Raw genomic sequence first — 18,090 nt, forward strand, 5'->3', positions numbered from 1 at the left:
AGAGGAGCTTACAGTATTGAGGAGCAATTTTCCTATGTGTCAGAATGTATCAAAAGTGGGACTTTAACTGAACTTTGCTGGTTCTCCACTCCTGAGAACAAACAAATAAAATATGTTAATTAAAAGAATCTTACTTGGAAAAGATCAACTTGTTCTATTATTTCCTGTTAGTTACCTCTGTGGAGAATCATCCTGCTTTTTAAATCCAGGAGGAAGAGCTGGCCCAAAAAAGCCATCATCATCATCATCTTCATTTTCATTTCTTCTCTGTTTTCTAAAAAGGAAGCAATTTCACTTTGTTTACACATAAGAGAAACACAACCACAAAGTTATTTCAGGAAAATTTGTTAGAAAAATCTCTCACATTTTATAGGAAGTTATATACTCAGCAGATTAAGACAAAATGCTAGTTGGAAAAAAATGGAAGTCATTAAAGAAAGAATGAAGTAATTTTATGCCGCACATAAGTTTTTACTATAACCCTTTTCTAGAGCTTTTTTGCTTGTCTAAACATTAGTAAGAAGTCTCATTCTTTATAACAGCAACAAACCAACAGAGTGTTTTATAAAGACATTCTAAGCCCATGAGAGGGGTATATTTAAGATAAAAAGTTACACAATTCTATTCTTAAAAACCACGTAAGGAAGACTTAAGGGACAGGATGTTCTCATATTGATAGTCTCAAGAGGCACAAGAAAGTCTGCTACCAAATAACTTGCTCAATTTTTACATTAACCTGTTGATATAAGAGCCAAAATGAGACTGCAAAGGCAGGCTGAAATCGTAAGACTTTTAAAAACTCAAGAGAGATTCAGAGTTTATTTCAGAGACACCATAGGTGTGCTGAAGGAAAATTACTTTGGAAGCAGTGTGAAGAATGGACTGGATTGGTAAGAGACTTAAGGAGGAGAGACCAATTACTGGTCTACAATATTAGCCGCTTTGTATATCACTAGTGTTTAGAACAGTGCCTGGCACATGCTAGGTACTTATAAGAGGTGATGGGCAGGACCTGAAACTAAGGTGGTAACTGTGTGAACTGAGAAAAGTTGGAAGAAAAATACAGAAAGAAAAGGTACTAATTTGATTCCTGCTTCTATCTGTAGAATGACAGACAGGGAGAAATCAAAAGTAAAACTGACAGCAGAAAACTGGGTGAATGGACAGATAGTGATGCTTTCAACACAAATAAGAATGTTTGCAAGAAGAGATAGTTTTGGGGAAACATAAAAAGTTCAGTTTTGGCCATTTGAGTTTAAGGATACAAGTGTCCAATAGACAAAGGGTAATGTGAAACTGATACCCAATGTAGAGACTGAGGCTGGAGAGATATAAAATAGATGTATCTATAGTTATCTATCTACAGATAGCTATATGTGCACAAATACATCTCTCTCTCTCTCTCTCTCTCTTCATGTTAACTTGTTAGAAATGATAATTAAATCCATGAAAGCTGAAGAGGTTTCCAAAAGAGAGAGTGGAGAGAAAAGAAGAGAACGGGACCTAGGACAGTCTTGGAGAATACCTATACTTACAGGGTGTAATGAATATAAGTCAGAAAAGAAAATGGAGAAATAGTGGCCAAACATGGAAAAGGGAGAGTGATGTCAGAAAAGCCCCAAGTAAGTATCTAAAAGGATAAAGGTAGAGGTAGGGGTTCAATAGTGTCGAATATAAGAGATGGAAATTATAATGGCTGAGATACTACCATCAGATTTATCAATTAGAAGACGTTTTGATAATTTTGAAGAAAACAGTTTCAATTGAGTGATGTAGTTAAAAGTCAGACTGTTGAGAGACTGTCAGAAGAGAGAGACAGTGAAGGCAGCAAGTACTGACAGCTTTTTCTGGGAGTTGAGGTGAGAAAAGGAAGAAAGATTAAGGACAACAATATGAAGAAATGGTATGATTTAGTGTAGATTTTCTAATGGGAGAGACTTGGGCATGTTTGAAGGCAGAAGGGAAGAAACCAGGAAAAGGAGATGCTGAAAAGATATCTCTCTCTCTCACACACACACACACACGGAGGGGATTGAGTTTGATACCTGTTGTAGAAGATGGAAGGGGATTTGATCCATCACACATGTAGAGGAGCTGGTCTTGCTCAGGAGAAGAGTTACATCACTGTTAGAGACTGAGGGAAAAGAGGCAAGAGGAAGGGATGGTATCAAGAGGTTTTGAAACTAATTAAATGAGAGGACTCTGCTTTGAGTACAAAGATAAGATGCTTCCTTGAGCACCAGGAGGAAGGGAAAAGTATCTGTTCTTCAGAGTTCAATATATTGAGTATATTGTGCTCAGCCAGCTCAATAATATTTGTGTGTGTGTATGTGTATTTATACACATACACACACACACACACAAACACACACACACACACACACATACAGTATATATAGTTCCTCTATTCCCTCCTATCTTTCAGGAAGAAGCTAGAAATGACTTGGGAACCCCAGACCCCCAAAGGCTGGCAGACTGTCCCAATGTGACAACCCATCTGTGACAAATTAAGAACTGGACTCAGCTTTACTAAGTCCACGTCCAGTGCTGCTTTTGTTTATTCTTTAATTTCCTGTACAAAGTAGTTGGATGTATGCAGTTATAATACAAAACACATTTATTGTGTGACTATACTACAAAGGATATCAGGTGAAACAGTAAGGACAGAGAGATGGAAAAACAACAAAGTTTCTGCATTTAAATTTAAATCATAAGAGAGAGTATGATGTACACAAATGAGTATGGTGTCAGTGGAATGTGACAGGAGTAAAAAAAAAAGAGATTTATGTTAAGAGTCTTAGGAAAATATGAGGAAAGGTTATTTTCATCTGAGCTGGTTAAAGTCTTTCTGGAGGAATTTGTACTTGAGCTAAGCCTTAAAGAGGATGTCAACAGGCAGAGATTAATCAAAAGGGCACTGTTGTAATGGGATGTAAGAATAAACTGAGCTAGCAGACAACCCAGGTCAGACAGCAGCCCAATTTTGCTAGAATAGAGTAGGTAAGGAGACCAGTGTGAGATAATGTTGAATTGACTATGGAAAGCATTCGATGAAAGGTTAAGGAATTTGTAGTTTATCCCAGAAGCAGAAATAATGGGGAGCCTCTGATTGTTTTTCAAATAATGTGTTTCAACTAGGAGAGTAATATGATCAGACCCATTTACTAGAAAAATTCTTATGCAAGCTATGTGAAGAATAAGATAGCAAAAGGAAAGAATGGAGGGACACTAGTTACTGAAATATTATAGGAATCCAGAGGGACAGAAAGGTTATGGCAATGCAAAAAATAAGGAGTTCATGGAGATATAACTACCAGGAGTATTTAAAAAGAAAATCAAGATTTCAAGTCTGGAAAGATGCTATTATCAAAAGAAATAGGGAACTGAGCAAAGGAGCTGATTTAGAGAACTAGCATGATAATGTTAAGTTTGTGCTTCCAAATGAAGGATTTAAGGTTGAGATATTCAGTCAGTACTTGCAAGCTGTGTGAAGGGAGAAACTAAGACTACATATAGAGGTTCTGTAAGACATTTCCTTGATGACTGATGTTATGGGAGTGAAAGAGACTGTCAAGGGTGAGAATGTAATTCCACAACACTCCATTCCCCAAACTGCTTTGTAATTAATTTTTGTTTTTACTTACCGGTACACATATTGCTTTCCTTTAGTAGAATAGAAGATCCTTAAGAGAAAGAAATGCTTTATTTTTGTTTTTAAATCCCAGTGGCTGCCACAATTCTGGGCACATAGTAAATGCTTGCTGAATTGAATTTATTGAAAAATGAAGAGGACCAAGGACAGAGCTTGGGGATATGTATGAAGATGATCAATTACATTTAAGTACATGAAGATGAACCATCAAAAAAAAGAAAGAAACAGTTGGACAAGTTAAAAAGAAATAGGGAAGAACAGTGTCAGGGAAAACCAGGGGAGAGAAAATTATCAATCTGGAAAGTGGAGATAATCTTGTCAAATATTGCAAAAGTCACAGAGGATAAAGACAAAGTCACTATTGGTACCGGAGGGATCAGTTTCAATAGAATTGTGAGATTAACAAAAAGAGCTAAGCAACTGACTGAGCAGTGAAGAAATAATAAGTAAGTACAGGCTATTTTTTTTTTCCCCAAAAGTTTGTCAGTGAAGAGGAAAGGACATAGGAAGATAGCTTGCTGGATGACAAGAAGGCCTTTTTTTTAGGATGGCGAGGCTTCAGCATACTGGGAGGCACCAGAAAAGAGATGGCTGACTAATGAAAAGGGAGGGGATTTATTACAATTGATTAGAATCTAAGAGGAGGGAGAGATGAGATCAAGAATAGAAATTGGAGCATAAACAAGGAAAGGGGCAAATTCAGTTCTGACACTAGAGCAAAGAGAGTATGGATGAGGGTTTAGAGAGGTTGTGAGTTATGACAGAATACTGAAGGTATTCACAACTGACAGCCTCAACTTTTTTGGTAGATAGTCATTTGCAAAATACCTCTAGGAAAAGTCTGTAAATAAAAGACAACTGGTTGAAACACAATAGCTCCATATTATACTTTTAATTTAATTTCCCTTTAATAGATTCAATTTGTGATAAAATTTAATGAAATCATTTCTACCTTTTGATTTACACAATTCAGACAAAATGTCCTTTTCCCTACATTCAACTGTTCTACTATAGATAATCCTGTAGGGAAGATTTAAACAGTGACAGATGGCCAAAATGACTGACCTTGAGGTTGGACCAGTGTCATGATCCTCTTCAGAATCTTCCTTTTCTCCTTGATGTGGCAAAGGAGAATCACTGTCTTCATCACTGGATGATGAGTCTGAACTACTGCTCTTATAGTTGGGGGGGAGTGCTGGTCCTGCAACTAAAGAAGATTTATTAGAGATGCTGTAATCTTTAGGAAAGCTTTCCTAGGCATTATGAGCTCTCCCATGCATTCACACAATGTTAAGTGTCTACCATTCACTTAGACACTTAGCATATCCTATCTGGTATTTTTTCCTAACTTATGTGCATTCAGCTTGCAAAGGGATGACATTTTTTCCTATTCTCAGCATTTAGGAGTAATTATATTTTGATGGATTTATAATTTTCTTCATGTGATCAAGCCTTTCACAAGGGCAGATGCAACCCCTTCTCATTCTGTGTGGTTTCTATCTTTGTCTTCCTTAAACCCTTCAGTGAAGTTCCTTACTTCTTCTGGTGTTTTAAGTAGTTTATAGATGACCCAGGGTTTCAGAAGAGGGTAAACTCTTGACGGAAAGCCTTGAAGCTGCAAAGCCTTGAAGTAAGGGCTAGGTGATGAAGCTGTTCAAGGACAAGTCTAGCTGATTCCAGGACACTTCATCACCAGATTGCTAAAAGGTAAGGGATTTATGGTCAAATCAGTTCTTCTACAAAGTAATACAGGGATTGTAGTCAGCATCAGTGAAGGAAATATACTGACACAATCACAAATCCCTGATGTAGTCCATAAAATCTTTCCAAAGCAGGAGAAATCTTCTTGAAGTCTGTTACTATTTTGAGCCTACCAATGTAATATTCAGATTATTCATCTGTCTTCCTTTTCTCTTACTATGTAACCAGTCTTTCTTTTCATATGCGTCTTTTACAACATCTTTTCTCTTTTTTGTGTGTGCATAATCTATTACTGACAATACTTAGCAATCTACTTAGCAGCTTTCTATTTCTCACTAAATATATAACATGATAAACTTGAAACCATATCTGCTTTAGTTATCTTCAAAAACTGGATAGAGTCTTCCTTAATGTTCTTTTATATCATTAAAAAGAACAGGTTGTTTTTTTTTTAATGTGTTCTAGGATTCAACAGATTGCACATTCCTTTAGGAATGTAGTAGGTTGCTTTTTACCTTTAATATTCTCAGCATTTAGTATGTACTTTGTACATACTAGCATAATATTCTCAGCATTTAGCACATACTAGCATTTAATAAATGTTTGATGAACAGCACACTTTGGATAATGCCTAGAATAGACTATCATATAATAGAAAGACTCAAATCATTGAATCAAATTATTTTAGACTGAATTATTTGAACAGATATTTGATTTTTTTTATTGCCTAAGTTTTCTCAGTCCATAAAATTGGACTAGTTTACAGAATCCATATTCCTAATGCACTTCTGATTAGTGGTTTACCTAGTAAACAAGGAATGGTACCATCATCCAGGGTGAAGGAAGATCATCCCTAGAATGGGGATTCCTTTTGAGTAAGAATGCCATTTTGGCACGCTCTTCTCTCACTCATACTACTACTTTTTTCCCTCTTTGCTTTTGATTTTGAAGTTTTAAGCAGGAAGGTTTTTTTCCCCTTCCTTTCTTTTCCACATTCTACCTCCAGGCAACTTGGCTCAGTGAGCATTGGACCTGTAGTTAGGAAGACTGGAATTCAAATCCAGTTTCAAACACTCCCTAGCTTTGTGAACCTAGGGAAAGCACTTAAGCTTAGACTGCTTTACAAAAGCTGGAGAAGGAAATGGAAAACTATTACAGCAATCTTTGCCATGAAAACCACATGGACACATGTGGTCCAAAGGGTCATGAAAAGTAAGATACGATTGAATGATTGAATAAGGCACTACTTGGTAGCAATATTCTAGACTTAGCCACCTTCTAAGATCTCAATGAAACAGGCTAATTCTAAATTGTCTGGTACAGTATAGGTACTTGGATTTTGCCTTGTCCTGTCATTTTATAGGCATACAGAATGCCCAAAGAAGAATTTCCTTTAGCCAAGCAAGTTGGGACTATTTCTGAAAATTATAATTACAGAGTTGCCCAGAGCATTGAGAAGTTAAGTGATGTGCAGGGTAGGTACACAGCCAGGATGTGGTGTGAAAGTGGGACATGAATGCAGGGTTTTATGGTCTGGAGGTCAGTTTTCTGGTCAATCTTCCATACTGCTTTTCACTTGGCTATGGAAAGGATTTTAATATGATCTAATTAGGTTGGCTGTTGTTTGTTTGTTTGGTATTTTTAGTGAGGAGGAGGAGGAGGCAAGATATGAATGAGGCAATTGGGTTTAAGCAATTTGCCCCAAGTTACACATTCACTAAGTGTTAAGTGTTTGAATCTGGATTTGAACTTAGATGCTTCTGACTCGAGTCACTGGCCCATCTAGCTACACCAATCTAATTAGTTTTGTTATATGTAGCAAAATGAATGACTACATTAAGTATTAAAAAAGTAAGTTATTAGGAAGTAGCACAGACTGAGTAGTAATTTCATTTACAGCAGTTGTATAGTTACAGTGATTATAAATCTATTTTAAATTTGTGATATTGTGAATTAGTTATTACTTTCAACAGATGAGGAAAATATTCAAGGAACAGCATATGGTACTACAAAAAAACTAGAGCAATGATGAAGTGTGAAATCAGCTATATACTTTACATGAAATAATTTGATGTTGTTTATAGGCAACAAAGGAAATAACCATTATATAATAGGATAGCACCATGCTATGAGAAGAACAGTAACACAAGTTTGTGTTCACTAGGCTTGGTGATGATAGACAACTGCTGGAGAATGTTGCTAGCTTTATTTTATTTATTTTTAACAGAAAATTTCTCCTTTCACAGCTCTAAAATTCATTAATTTATCACTCATTCAGTAACATTTATTAGGTTCTTATGTGAAAAGCATTGTGCTAGGTGTTGAGGAAATAAAAAAAAATTAAGAAAAGTCAAGGTCAAAACCTCTAAAAGTAGCAGTTTTCAAAGTTGTCTCAAAGCTTTCCCCACTTAGAAAGGAACAGCAAAGACTATATACCTATATATCTAATTAAACAACAGGCACCAATTAAGTGCCACCTTTGTGCTGGGTATTATCTAAGTTCTAAAGAGACAAAGACAAAAGTAAAGCAGTCACTGCCTGGAGGAAGCTTACCTTCAGTTAGTCTTATCTGTACACAGATAATATAAAATACAAGATAATATGAGGGAGGTATTTCAGGCATAGGGGACAGTCAGCACAGATCCGATCCGTGTGTTGTATAAGGAACCACAAAAAGGCTACTATTATTGTACCATAGAGTGTATGAAAAGGAGGCTGAGTTGTTTGTAGCAATTGGTTTGGAAGTTACAGTTGTGAGGAATGGGGCAATCAATTAGAGTAAAAGGTTTGCTATGACAGAGTAAGATCCCAGGTGAAATAGATGACAAATCTGTGGTGGACTTCCCACAGCTCTGTTCAACAGGATCATGAAAAGGAATATTGGAATAGGAATGAAGGAGATAGATGGACCCTGTGTGCGAACTAAGTGTGAACTACAAGGTACAAACTGGAAGAGAAATGGAGCCAAAACAAGAGTGATAGTCTAGGAGAGTATCTGAGGGGTGGAGGAACTTGATGTCACCTAGACTACAGATATGCTGTTACAAAAATGGGATGTACACCCTTATGAAAAAGATTATAAAATTGCTGGGAGTAGGGTGAATTTCAAAATTCTTTTCTTGTATTTCCTATAATGTCTAGTGCAAGCAAATCAATTTATTAAACAATTTATTGGATATTTACTAAGTGGAGGAATTTGACTAATAATTCAATTAAGCAGTTAGCAAACATTTATCATGTATTTGCTTTGTGCTGATGCCAGGAACATAAAAGGTTACAGTTCCTACCTTTAGGGAGCTCATATTCTTTAAGAAGGAAAGTGTATACATGTATAATTAGATACAATGTAGTTTCTGAGGGAAGACACTAACAATTGAAGAATAACAGTAAAGATCTCATCTAAGAGGATAAAATGAGATGTTACTAAAAGCTCTTTGAAAACCTAAAATACTGTATAAGTGCTAGTTATTAGTTACTGTTATTAATAAACACTATTTGTGAGGCACTGTGTAAAGGGGCAAAAATGTGGTCTCTGCTCATATTCTTTGGGCGGGACATATTTTATCCTAGAGAAATCGGACTCGCTGAACCTTTTTCACTAAGAAGATATCACACTTCTCTTTACTTTTCCCTCTGTACCATTTTACTTTCTCACTAATACTTATTAAATAGCTCAGAAAACTAAAAAATCGGTTCAAGATATAAATAATCCAATTCCCCCAAAACAGTCTCAGCAGCAGAAATAAAATGAACTGATAATTTAATTTCAGAAGTTCAGATTTTGTTTTGGTCCTAAAACAAAACAAACAAACAAACAAAAACCCTTAAGGCTCTTCAGCTTTTTTCCCTTTCCTTCACTTGCTCTTTTATAAAGATTTCTCATCTCTCCCCCTCCCCCCTGAAAAATTAGGATCTTATGATAAAGTATATCATTGATATATGGAAGCCTGCTTCTCGCTTTATAATGCATCTGACTAGAAATTGGGAATACTTTTATATTATTTATTATCTCCATTTCCGGTTAAGTGATTTGCTCCCTCAGACAGCAAGTGGAATTTGAACTCAGATTTCCTCATTCCAAGCCCTAAATTATCCACTGTGCCACCTAGATGTTGTCTCAAACGCCTTCTGACTGACAAACACCTTTACCATCTTACCCTCCATCTCCCTTTCCAGACGGACACATGTTCTGTTCCAACTAAACCGACTTCCACGCTGTTCCCCGCCTCCTTGTTTTCAAACAAGTTCCTTATGCAGGCGGACGAACAGCGCTGGGAACTAGTTAATTAAGATTAAGTCTTAATTAATCTTAATTAACTAATTAATTAGTGACCCTAAGCGAGTCCCTCCTCTCTGCCTCAGTTTCCCGACCTGTAAAATAAGGCTCCTAACAGCCTACTTCCCAAGGCTGCTGTGGGAGACCAAATAAAAGACTGTTAGAACAAGTTCTTTTCCATTGATTCTCTAAGTGCCCCATCGTCTCGTCCGCAGAGGGATGACTTTGCTCCCTTCCTGCCTACTCCTATAGTTCGTTTTTCTGACAGCGCTGCAATGAGGACGGAAGGGGATCCTACGCGTGAGCCTTAAAGAGCGATAGAGAACGAGGATGCTTGGGTATCTCCTCACCTCTTCCCCATCTCCCCGCCGCCCAATCCCCGGCTTCCTTCAGAGCCCAGCTCCGCCCAGCGGGGCTTCCCCTCCCCCCAAAACTACGGTGCGTTTCTCGATCCCGCACCGGTCTCCCCGGGCAGGAAGGAAGCTTCCCGAAGGCGGGGCCCGTTCCCATCTGGGGCTCCCCAGCCCCGCACCGAGCAGGCCTCGCCACCCCAGAGGCGCCGGACGGCTCCCGCCTCGGCCGGGAAGGCTCGCGTTCCCTCCCCCCCTCCCTCCCCGCTTACCGGGACTCAGATCCAGCTCTTCCTCCGCAGTCCCTCGGGCGTTGAAGCCTGGGGGCAGAGCCGGGCCGATCAGGTCCCTGGCCATCGCTGCCCGCGGGCAGCCCAGTTCCACAGTCCGGGCAGCCCGACCCACAAACACAACCCACCCAACGCGCACGCGCAAAGTCCGGGGGTGGGGTGGGGGTGGGGTAGAACTCCGTAAAGAACTTTTCCGGCGCCGAGGAAGTGACGTAACGATATAAACATTGGTCCCTCCGTATGTTTACTGGTTGAGCGGAAGTGACGCATAATGCCACCGCCTTGGAGGTCAGCACACGTGCTGCGGTGTGCCTGCGGAGAGCCTGCGAAGTAACGAGTTAGTCTTAGTTTCCCGGGTGAGACGGGCCCTGCGAGCTTCATGGACCCGTTCGGTTGGTACCCTCCGGCCGGGCCGCCGCCGGTGCTAACGCTCCCGGGGTCCGAGTCCAGTCAGGCCGCGACCTGGAGTTCTTGGGTGGTTCCTCCTCCGCCGCCCCCACCGTCCGTCCCACCGCCTCCCCTCCCTCCTCCGCAGCTGCCTCAGTCTTCCGAGAGCGCGTGGGACTTCCAGGCGGCCCGAGACTGGTCCTGGGCGCCGGCCCCGGGCTACGATGGCTTCGATCCTCCGCAGGGACACTGGTACCAGCAGCCAGGTAAGCCGCGGGCTTTTCCCTCCGCGGGGGTGCGCTCCCCTCCCCCGCTCCCGATCTCGCTCCCGCCCCACGTCTTTTCTTAACTCGGAAACCGTCTCTACTTACCTCCCAATGTTTGGAGTCACCGAGAGGGGAGCTTGTTCGGATAGCCTTAAAACCACAGCATTAGAACCAGAAGGGGCTTCGGAGGCCATTTAGTGCCCTCGGAGCATCAAGCGCATTTTATCTCATTTGTACCCTGGAAGGTAGATTCTGTGGGGAAACTGAAGTCACTCGCCTCTGCAGGTGGATTTATCTCGCATCCTTCCTGATTCTCTTGTCCAAAGTGATAGGTGTTGGAATCTTTACAAAGTGTTAATTAATTAATAATTATCCAATTTAGCATGGTTCAATATGATTGATTTGATTTTAGAAGGAGATATTTTGGGCCAAAACTTGAAACAAGGTACTAAGTACAACTGATAGAAACGATGCTTGTGTTCACACCTTTAGAGAGCTCATCAGTATCTAAGTACTCAATGGAGTTCACACGTTTGGGAGATTTCATAGTATGAGCTATCCGAATTCACACCTCCTTTAGATAATTATTGTCTCTATCAACTCCAATGTCTTAACACTTTGTAAAGACTCCAACAGAAAGGACTAGTAAATTTCAGAATTTGAATTTGAATTCGAATCTTGGCACTCCAGATACAGCGTGTACCATGCTGCCTCATAAAGGGTTTATTTTGCAGTGTTTTCTCACCTTGTAGGAGATGCTGCTGACTTTACTGTGATAAGAAACTTTTTAAAATATTTTGAGCTTGTGTTTGAGTAGAAGTATCATGTGTAAGTGAATGGAGTCACAAACACTTGGGTTTCTGTCCTCATCTCAGATCGTTGGTATTTGTGTGGTCCTCAGCAAATAGTAGATTAACTTGTCTAGCCTTCAGTTTCCTTATCTGTAAAATGAGAGCGCATGATTTCCAAAGTCTCATCATGTTTTGTATTTGTGATTAAAATGACAGCAGTAGTTTTTTTTTTTTTTTTAATAGACAAAAGTGTAACCTCTCAATAGGGATGACATTTTCCAATCAAATCCAAAATTCTCTGCCTTGATTTCAAGATCCACCAGTCTGCCTCATTTACAAATATTTTAATCTTTTACTTATTTTCTTTGCTCTTCCCTAGCAAGTCTTTAATTATCTTTAGGATATCCTTTTGCTACTATCCTTGTATTTTATATATGAAAGAACTGAGGCATGAAGAAGTGATGCAAGTCCGGAGCCACTTCCTCCCATTATAAATTTGGTTCTCTTTACCTTACTGTGCTGCCTCTTTGGTTTAATTATTTCCTGTTTAAGGCTTCCTTTAGTTTTCCAGTTCTAGGTAAAAGAAGATATAAACTCAAGCAATATTCACCATCCCATTTTTCTAAGTAGTGAAAAGGAAAAATGAGCTTCAATTTAAATGTCTGAATAATAGAAGGTTCTTAATTGCCAGGGATGTTTTGTTTTGTTTTGTTTTTGTTTCTGTTTTTTAAATGAAGTATCAGTTGTAAGCCTTGGGAAAAGGTGATCCAATTTTAGTTGGGCAGAGTGAATGCCTTTGTGACAGGACTCTTTAAATTTTTAACAACTCTTGCTGGGCATAAAATTCAAGGGTCAGATTTTATATAGTACATTAAAGTTGGAATAGTTAAATGGCTGAGATGATATTAAGAATAACACAATAAATAAGACACATTGCTCACAGAACTATTGCGATTTAACAAAGTTTCTTAGAATACAGAGATTGCAGGATGACTGTAGCTGTGAAGATTTATCAGTTATTAGGGCAGAAGGTGATATGTAGGATTAGAAGCTAAAATGACACTATTGATAATGAAAATCCACCAAGAATGAAGTATCTCACTTTACTTACTGACTAAATTGTCATATGGTTCTTTTCATTTCAGTGGTGGCTTTTTTTTCTATTATAATCAAAGCTGCCAAAGGGACTTTATCAGTAACTTTATCATCTGCTCTACTAGTTATACATTTCAAGCTCTAGGGCTGGCATCATCATCATGACAATAACAACAGTAATAATTAGTGTTTATATAACATGTACTATATGTTGTGCATATAGTGTTCAGCACTTTCCAAATAATATTCATTTGATCTTTTGCAAGAGACCTTCCCCAGTCCCTCCAGCTGTTAATATTTTGTATATTCCTGTTGTTTCTCCCATTAAAATTCAGGAGACCAGAAGCTTTTTTTTTTTTTTTTTTTTTTACATTTTCTTTATGTCTCTTAACAGTGTATAAAATGTCATTCCCCAGAAGGTTTTTATTTGAATTGTAGAAAAATATTCAGAAAGAAAAATACCAAAGGTTCTCCTTGTCATTTAAATGATATCCAACCTCGATCTTTTTTTCTCAGACCTCGGTTTGAATTCTTTGAGTAGATCCAATACTAGTGCCTCTACCTGCTCCAGACTTTGCTAAATCTAACTGTTGTATCAAAGTAAACTCCACATCTATCTAAATGAGTTATTCAGTTGAAGAGGGAAGGCAATTATGTAGCCTTTGCTAAGCACTTTACAAATAATTATCTCATTTTATCCTTACAATGACCCTGTGAGGTAAATGTAGTTATTTCCATTTTTCAGAGAAACTGTAAAACTGAGGCAAATAGAAGTTAAGTGACTGGCCAGGCAGGTAGTGTCTGAAACTGTATTTTAACTCAGCTCTTCCTGATTCCAGACCCAGTCTTTTATCTACTGAACTACCAGCTACCTCCAGTTAAAGGCCAGTCAAGTTAAAATATAATATTTAATAATGATAAAAATAACTCACATGTCACTTTAAAAAGTTTGCAAAGCTCTTTCATCATAATCATCCTGTGTGGTGGTCATTAATATTTTTTGTATTGCTCATCATTTATTAGATTGAACAATTTTGACTTTATGAGACAATGAATATGTTTGAAGGATATCTGTTAGTTAAGATTATGGAAATTATAAGCACTTCAGTCTTAGATAAGTACTGCAGATGAATAAGGGGCTGAGCCTACCATAAATAAGAGAAAGATGAGCTGCTTGGGACACATTTGATAAATTACACTGTTTTCTTTGAACTTAAGCACTTCACTGCCTTAGAAACCACTAATAGTGTTTTGGTTATATCATTTATATATTGGTCACTCTTGTTTTTCAGAAGAATCAAAATTGCTGGTGACTTAACAGGCTTTGCCCAATTGGTATGGTAGAAGTTGGCTGTACTATGTTTCCAGTGGTGTCTGGGTATACAAGGATTGTCATTAAAAGATCATCAAGGAAGTGTAGAAAGAACAGATGAAATGTGATGTAGAAGAGTGAAGTTTAGCGGATGGACATCTGACTATGGAACGAATTCCCTGCTATCTTTGGAAGACAAAGGCCTAGGGGAAGGCTTCTGGTGTTTCAAAGGATTTCTAGAAGAACATGAAGAAACTCAGAGGTTGAGAAGGATTGGATGGGTTAAAATCTACATTTGACATAGTCGCCTTAACATTGGTTTGAGTCTACTTTTTTGGTGAAAGTGCCACCTCACCTAATTCACATTCTTCTGAAGGATATGTAGTTGTATATTTCTGCTAATATCTAGCTTCTTTACTATATTTCTACCAAATTTGCTTCTTGACAAATTCCCTGTGATGTGTAGTTTAAAAATAATCATAAGTAACAATGGTTCCCCTTTTGTTTCATAGGCAGAAACTATCATTTCCCTAGGAAAAATCATGACAGATCAAATCGAAATTTCAAAAATCAACAAAGTGGAAACCAGAGACCAAAGGTATTAAAGAAAAGAGACTCTTTGTTGCCTGTGTAAGGTTTTTGTTTTTGTTTTCTTTCATGTGGATTGGGTTTCTTTTTCCTCCTGTGATAGTGTTTCTTCTCTAGACATTAAGTAAATGTTGATCAGACATGGACGGGGGTGATATATTTGGGCATGCTATCCAGTAGGCTGTGTTAATTTTATTTTTTATTTTTTTTACCAAACTCCTATAGTGAATGCAGTGGAGAGTCCAATCTACCCAATCTATAGACCAGTGCTTCTTAAACTTTTTCCATTCCTGAACCCGTTTCACCTGAGAAATTTTTACATGATCCCAGATATGTAGGTATATGAAAAAGGTCTACAAGTCAAACACTGATAGTCATGATTTTGCAACCCCTACAGTCAGTTATTAGATTCCATATAGGGTCATGAATCACACTTTAAGAAATTGTGTTATTGATCACAAATAAAAACTTTCAAATTAGGAATTTTTTGTGTATTAGGTAGAGTATATAATTTTAATTTGAAAACTTCCATATAAAATTTCGTAAAAATGTTCTGTAAATGCTGTGTAAGTATTGAGTTTAATATAAATATTAAATATATTTACTTGGAATAATTCTACCTTTGAACTATTGAAAAATTTTTTAAAGGTTTTAGTTATGTAATCACTTTTACAATGGTAAAATAGGAAAATGGTTAACCTGCATTCAGGGATTTATTTTGTTTTGGATTAGTGGATAGAAAGATCATCTTGGAATCTGGAAAATCAAGGTTTAAATTCCTCTTCTGATACATTATGACCTTGAATACACATCAGTCAGAATATTTACTGACTTGCATTATTAGAGGAAAGTGTCCTCAGTAGAGTTTGTTTCACTATTGAAATCCATCAGTACTATCTTTCTTCTTCCTCTCTCTCTCTCTCTATTGTCATACAGTAGAAATCTTGCAAAAAAGGAGAAAACTTTCTTTTTCTTATCAAGTTATTTTTTTTAAAGTAATAGACTAAACTACTTGTGCTATACTTATACAAAAATTAATTTAACCATGATGATGCATTAATGTCTCTTTTTGCTAGTATCATTCTCTTTTCCTTTGTGTCCTATTTATCTAAATGAACAGAAAACATCTACCTGTACCATTCATAGATTCCCCCAAAAGCAATAGATTCTCTTTAAATCAAAATATTGGAAATGGAAGGATAGGAGATATTTTAATGTGTTTACAGCACACATATTATGCTGGGCGCTATTAGACTTCTTCATTATCATCTAACTATAGCTTCCTTTAAAGATCTTATATTCATTTTTCGTGGCTGTTTTAGTATATTTCCTTCAGAAATCCAGCCAATTTTAGAATTTATTTCTTTACATTTAAATCAACACATATTTATTATGTGTCTGCCATATGCAAAGCACTATTCCAAGTTTCAGGAATACAAAGAAAAAGTGAAATAGTTTCTGTCTTCAGGGAGCTTGTACCCTAAGAAGAGACACAACGTGTGTGTGTGTGCATATATATATGTGTGTGTATACACACATGTATGTATGTATATGTATATATGTGTGTGTGTGTGTGTGTAAATACACAGAATATAGATAAAATAAATGCAACTTAATTTTGGGTGGGAAATACTAAAGTAGGGAAGGTAAATATTTTCTAATGTTAGTAGTATTTAATCAAAATAATTTATTTTCTAGTTATTCATATTCTGATATTGAAATTGTTTTGGTGACTATTAAAGGTTTTCTTTTTTAAGGAATGATAAATATATAATAAGATTGCTTTTGTTTTTTAATCACAGAAAAATAAAGAGCCAGTTTATACCCATTTCTGTGACACTTGTGATCGTGGCTTTAAAAATCAAGAAAAATATGATGAGCACATTTCTCAGCATAGAACAGTAAGTTTTCTTTTCTGATTGTTCCCTAATTCTGTATCTCTTAACAATTTCAAATTCATTTCCATAAGATTGGTAACTTTGATAAATGTAGCATGTTAGTGCTTCTTAACAGCTAGCAGGATAGACTGAAATTGAACTGATCACAGGATTTGACAAATTGACAGCCTGTTCTGGACCATACCCCCTGTTGTGGGGAGTTTCATTTCTTCAGGGATCAGGCAGTTGATAATTGGGTAGTTGAGAAGCTCTCGTGTGTCCTTTTTAAATTTTTGTCTTTTTAAAAAGAATCTAGCTGTTTATATATACATTACCTCCCAGGATGGTTGTCAGGGTCAAATAACAAAACATAAAATGCTTTGTAAACCTTAAAGCATTTTATGAATGCAATGTTAGCTAGCTCCATGCCCCAAATGCCTTGGAGTAGGTCTGATCCTTCCTATTCCCTTCCTTTGGGTGATTGGTTATAGGCCTATATCCCATCTACAAAGTAACCATGGTTATAGGCCTATATCCCATCTACAAAGTAACCATAAGGTTATAATGCCTATACCTATGGTACTTTATTAAATGAATCCTCAACTAATGGTCACCATGTATTAGAAGGCAAAAAAAAAAAAAAAAATCTTAGTTGTTTTAGGCAGAAGTCCTTTAAACTTCCCTTTAAGCACTCTTAAGAATAGTTAAGCTTCATTCAGAGTGTTTCTTTCTTTCTTTCTTTCTTTCTTTCTTTCTTTCTTTCTTTCTTTCTTTCTTTCTTTCTTTCTTTCTTTCTTCTTTTCTTTTCTTTTCTTTTTTCTTCCTCTCTTCCTTTCTTTCTTTCTTTTTTCTTCTTTTCTTCCTCTCCTCCCCTCCCCTCCCCTCTCTTCCTCTCCTCTTCTCTTCCCTTTCCTCCTCTCTCTTTCCTTCTGAGATGATCCTGGCATTCAGGTAGCAAAAGGAACTGATAAGTATACTTGATCTCCATTTTCAGTATATGAATCTCTTTCTGAATCTCTGCTCTGGAATGATGTTTTTTCTGCTTTTGATTTAACCATTGAGAGGTAAAAAGTTTTACCTCGAAAAACTTAATTGATTCTAAGAACATATTGGATTGCTTTGTCTGCTTTGTTGCAGGATAAGTTTCATATGAAAAGTAGCGAATAATGTTTTTTGGTTTTTTTTAATTACCTCAGTGTTCGGTGGATGGTTGCAATTTTAGTGCTCATGAAAAGATTGTTCAGATTCACTGGAGAAATGTAAGTTATCACTCTTATGTTTATGTTTAGATTTACCAACCTCTTTGGTAGTTCACCAGCTCTACAGTGATTATGGCATAGGATGGAGTATGGTGATATTTAATTTTTTAATCTTGTTATCTCCTCAGGTACTTCATTGTCAAATTAAGAAGATGAATAGGAGGCTTAATGTTTTATCAGTTACATGATAGAATTATATGATTTTGTTAAAATGATCTGGCAGAACATTATTACTAGTACAACTTT

General features: G+C 37.2%; 2 protein-coding genes across 3 annotated transcripts in view; one reads left to right on the forward strand and one right to left on the reverse strand.

Annotated features, from left to right (window-relative positions):
- Positions 1 to 10,431, reverse strand: part of GPALPP1 (GPALPP motifs containing 1) — a 32,725-nt gene extending 22,294 nt beyond the window's left edge. The window contains exons 1-3 of the mRNA XM_023500595.2: positions 10,252 to 10,431; positions 4,718 to 4,859; positions 176 to 274 (exon numbers count right to left, since the gene is read on the reverse strand). Of these exons, the coding sequence (XP_023356363.1) occupies positions 176 to 274; positions 4,718 to 4,859; positions 10,252 to 10,336 (326 nt within the window). The 5' untranslated portion in view covers positions 10,337 to 10,431. The remainder of the gene's footprint in view (positions 1 to 175; positions 275 to 4,717; positions 4,860 to 10,251) is intronic.
- A 38-nt stretch (positions 10,432 to 10,469) lies between these two features.
- The window catches only part of NUFIP1 (nuclear FMR1 interacting protein 1), a 46,714-nt gene continuing 39,093 nt past the window's right edge, over positions 10,470 to 18,090 (forward strand). The window contains exons 1-4 of one of the 2 annotated variants that reach the window (XM_003765869.4): positions 10,649 to 10,922; positions 14,633 to 14,718; positions 16,511 to 16,609; positions 17,782 to 17,844. In XM_003765869.4, the coding sequence (XP_003765917.1) occupies positions 10,649 to 10,922; positions 14,633 to 14,718; positions 16,511 to 16,609; positions 17,782 to 17,844 (522 nt within the window). Of the gene's footprint in view, positions 10,923 to 14,632; positions 14,719 to 16,510; positions 16,610 to 17,781; positions 17,845 to 18,090 lie in introns of both variants that reach the window. The other variant, XM_023500596.2, reaches the window with a different exon arrangement.

Source organism: Sarcophilus harrisii, chromosome 3, assembly GCF_902635505.1.
Source record: "Sarcophilus harrisii chromosome 3, mSarHar1.11, whole genome shotgun sequence".
NCBI classification, from domain to species: Eukaryota; Metazoa; Chordata; class Mammalia; order Dasyuromorphia; family Dasyuridae; genus Sarcophilus; species Sarcophilus harrisii.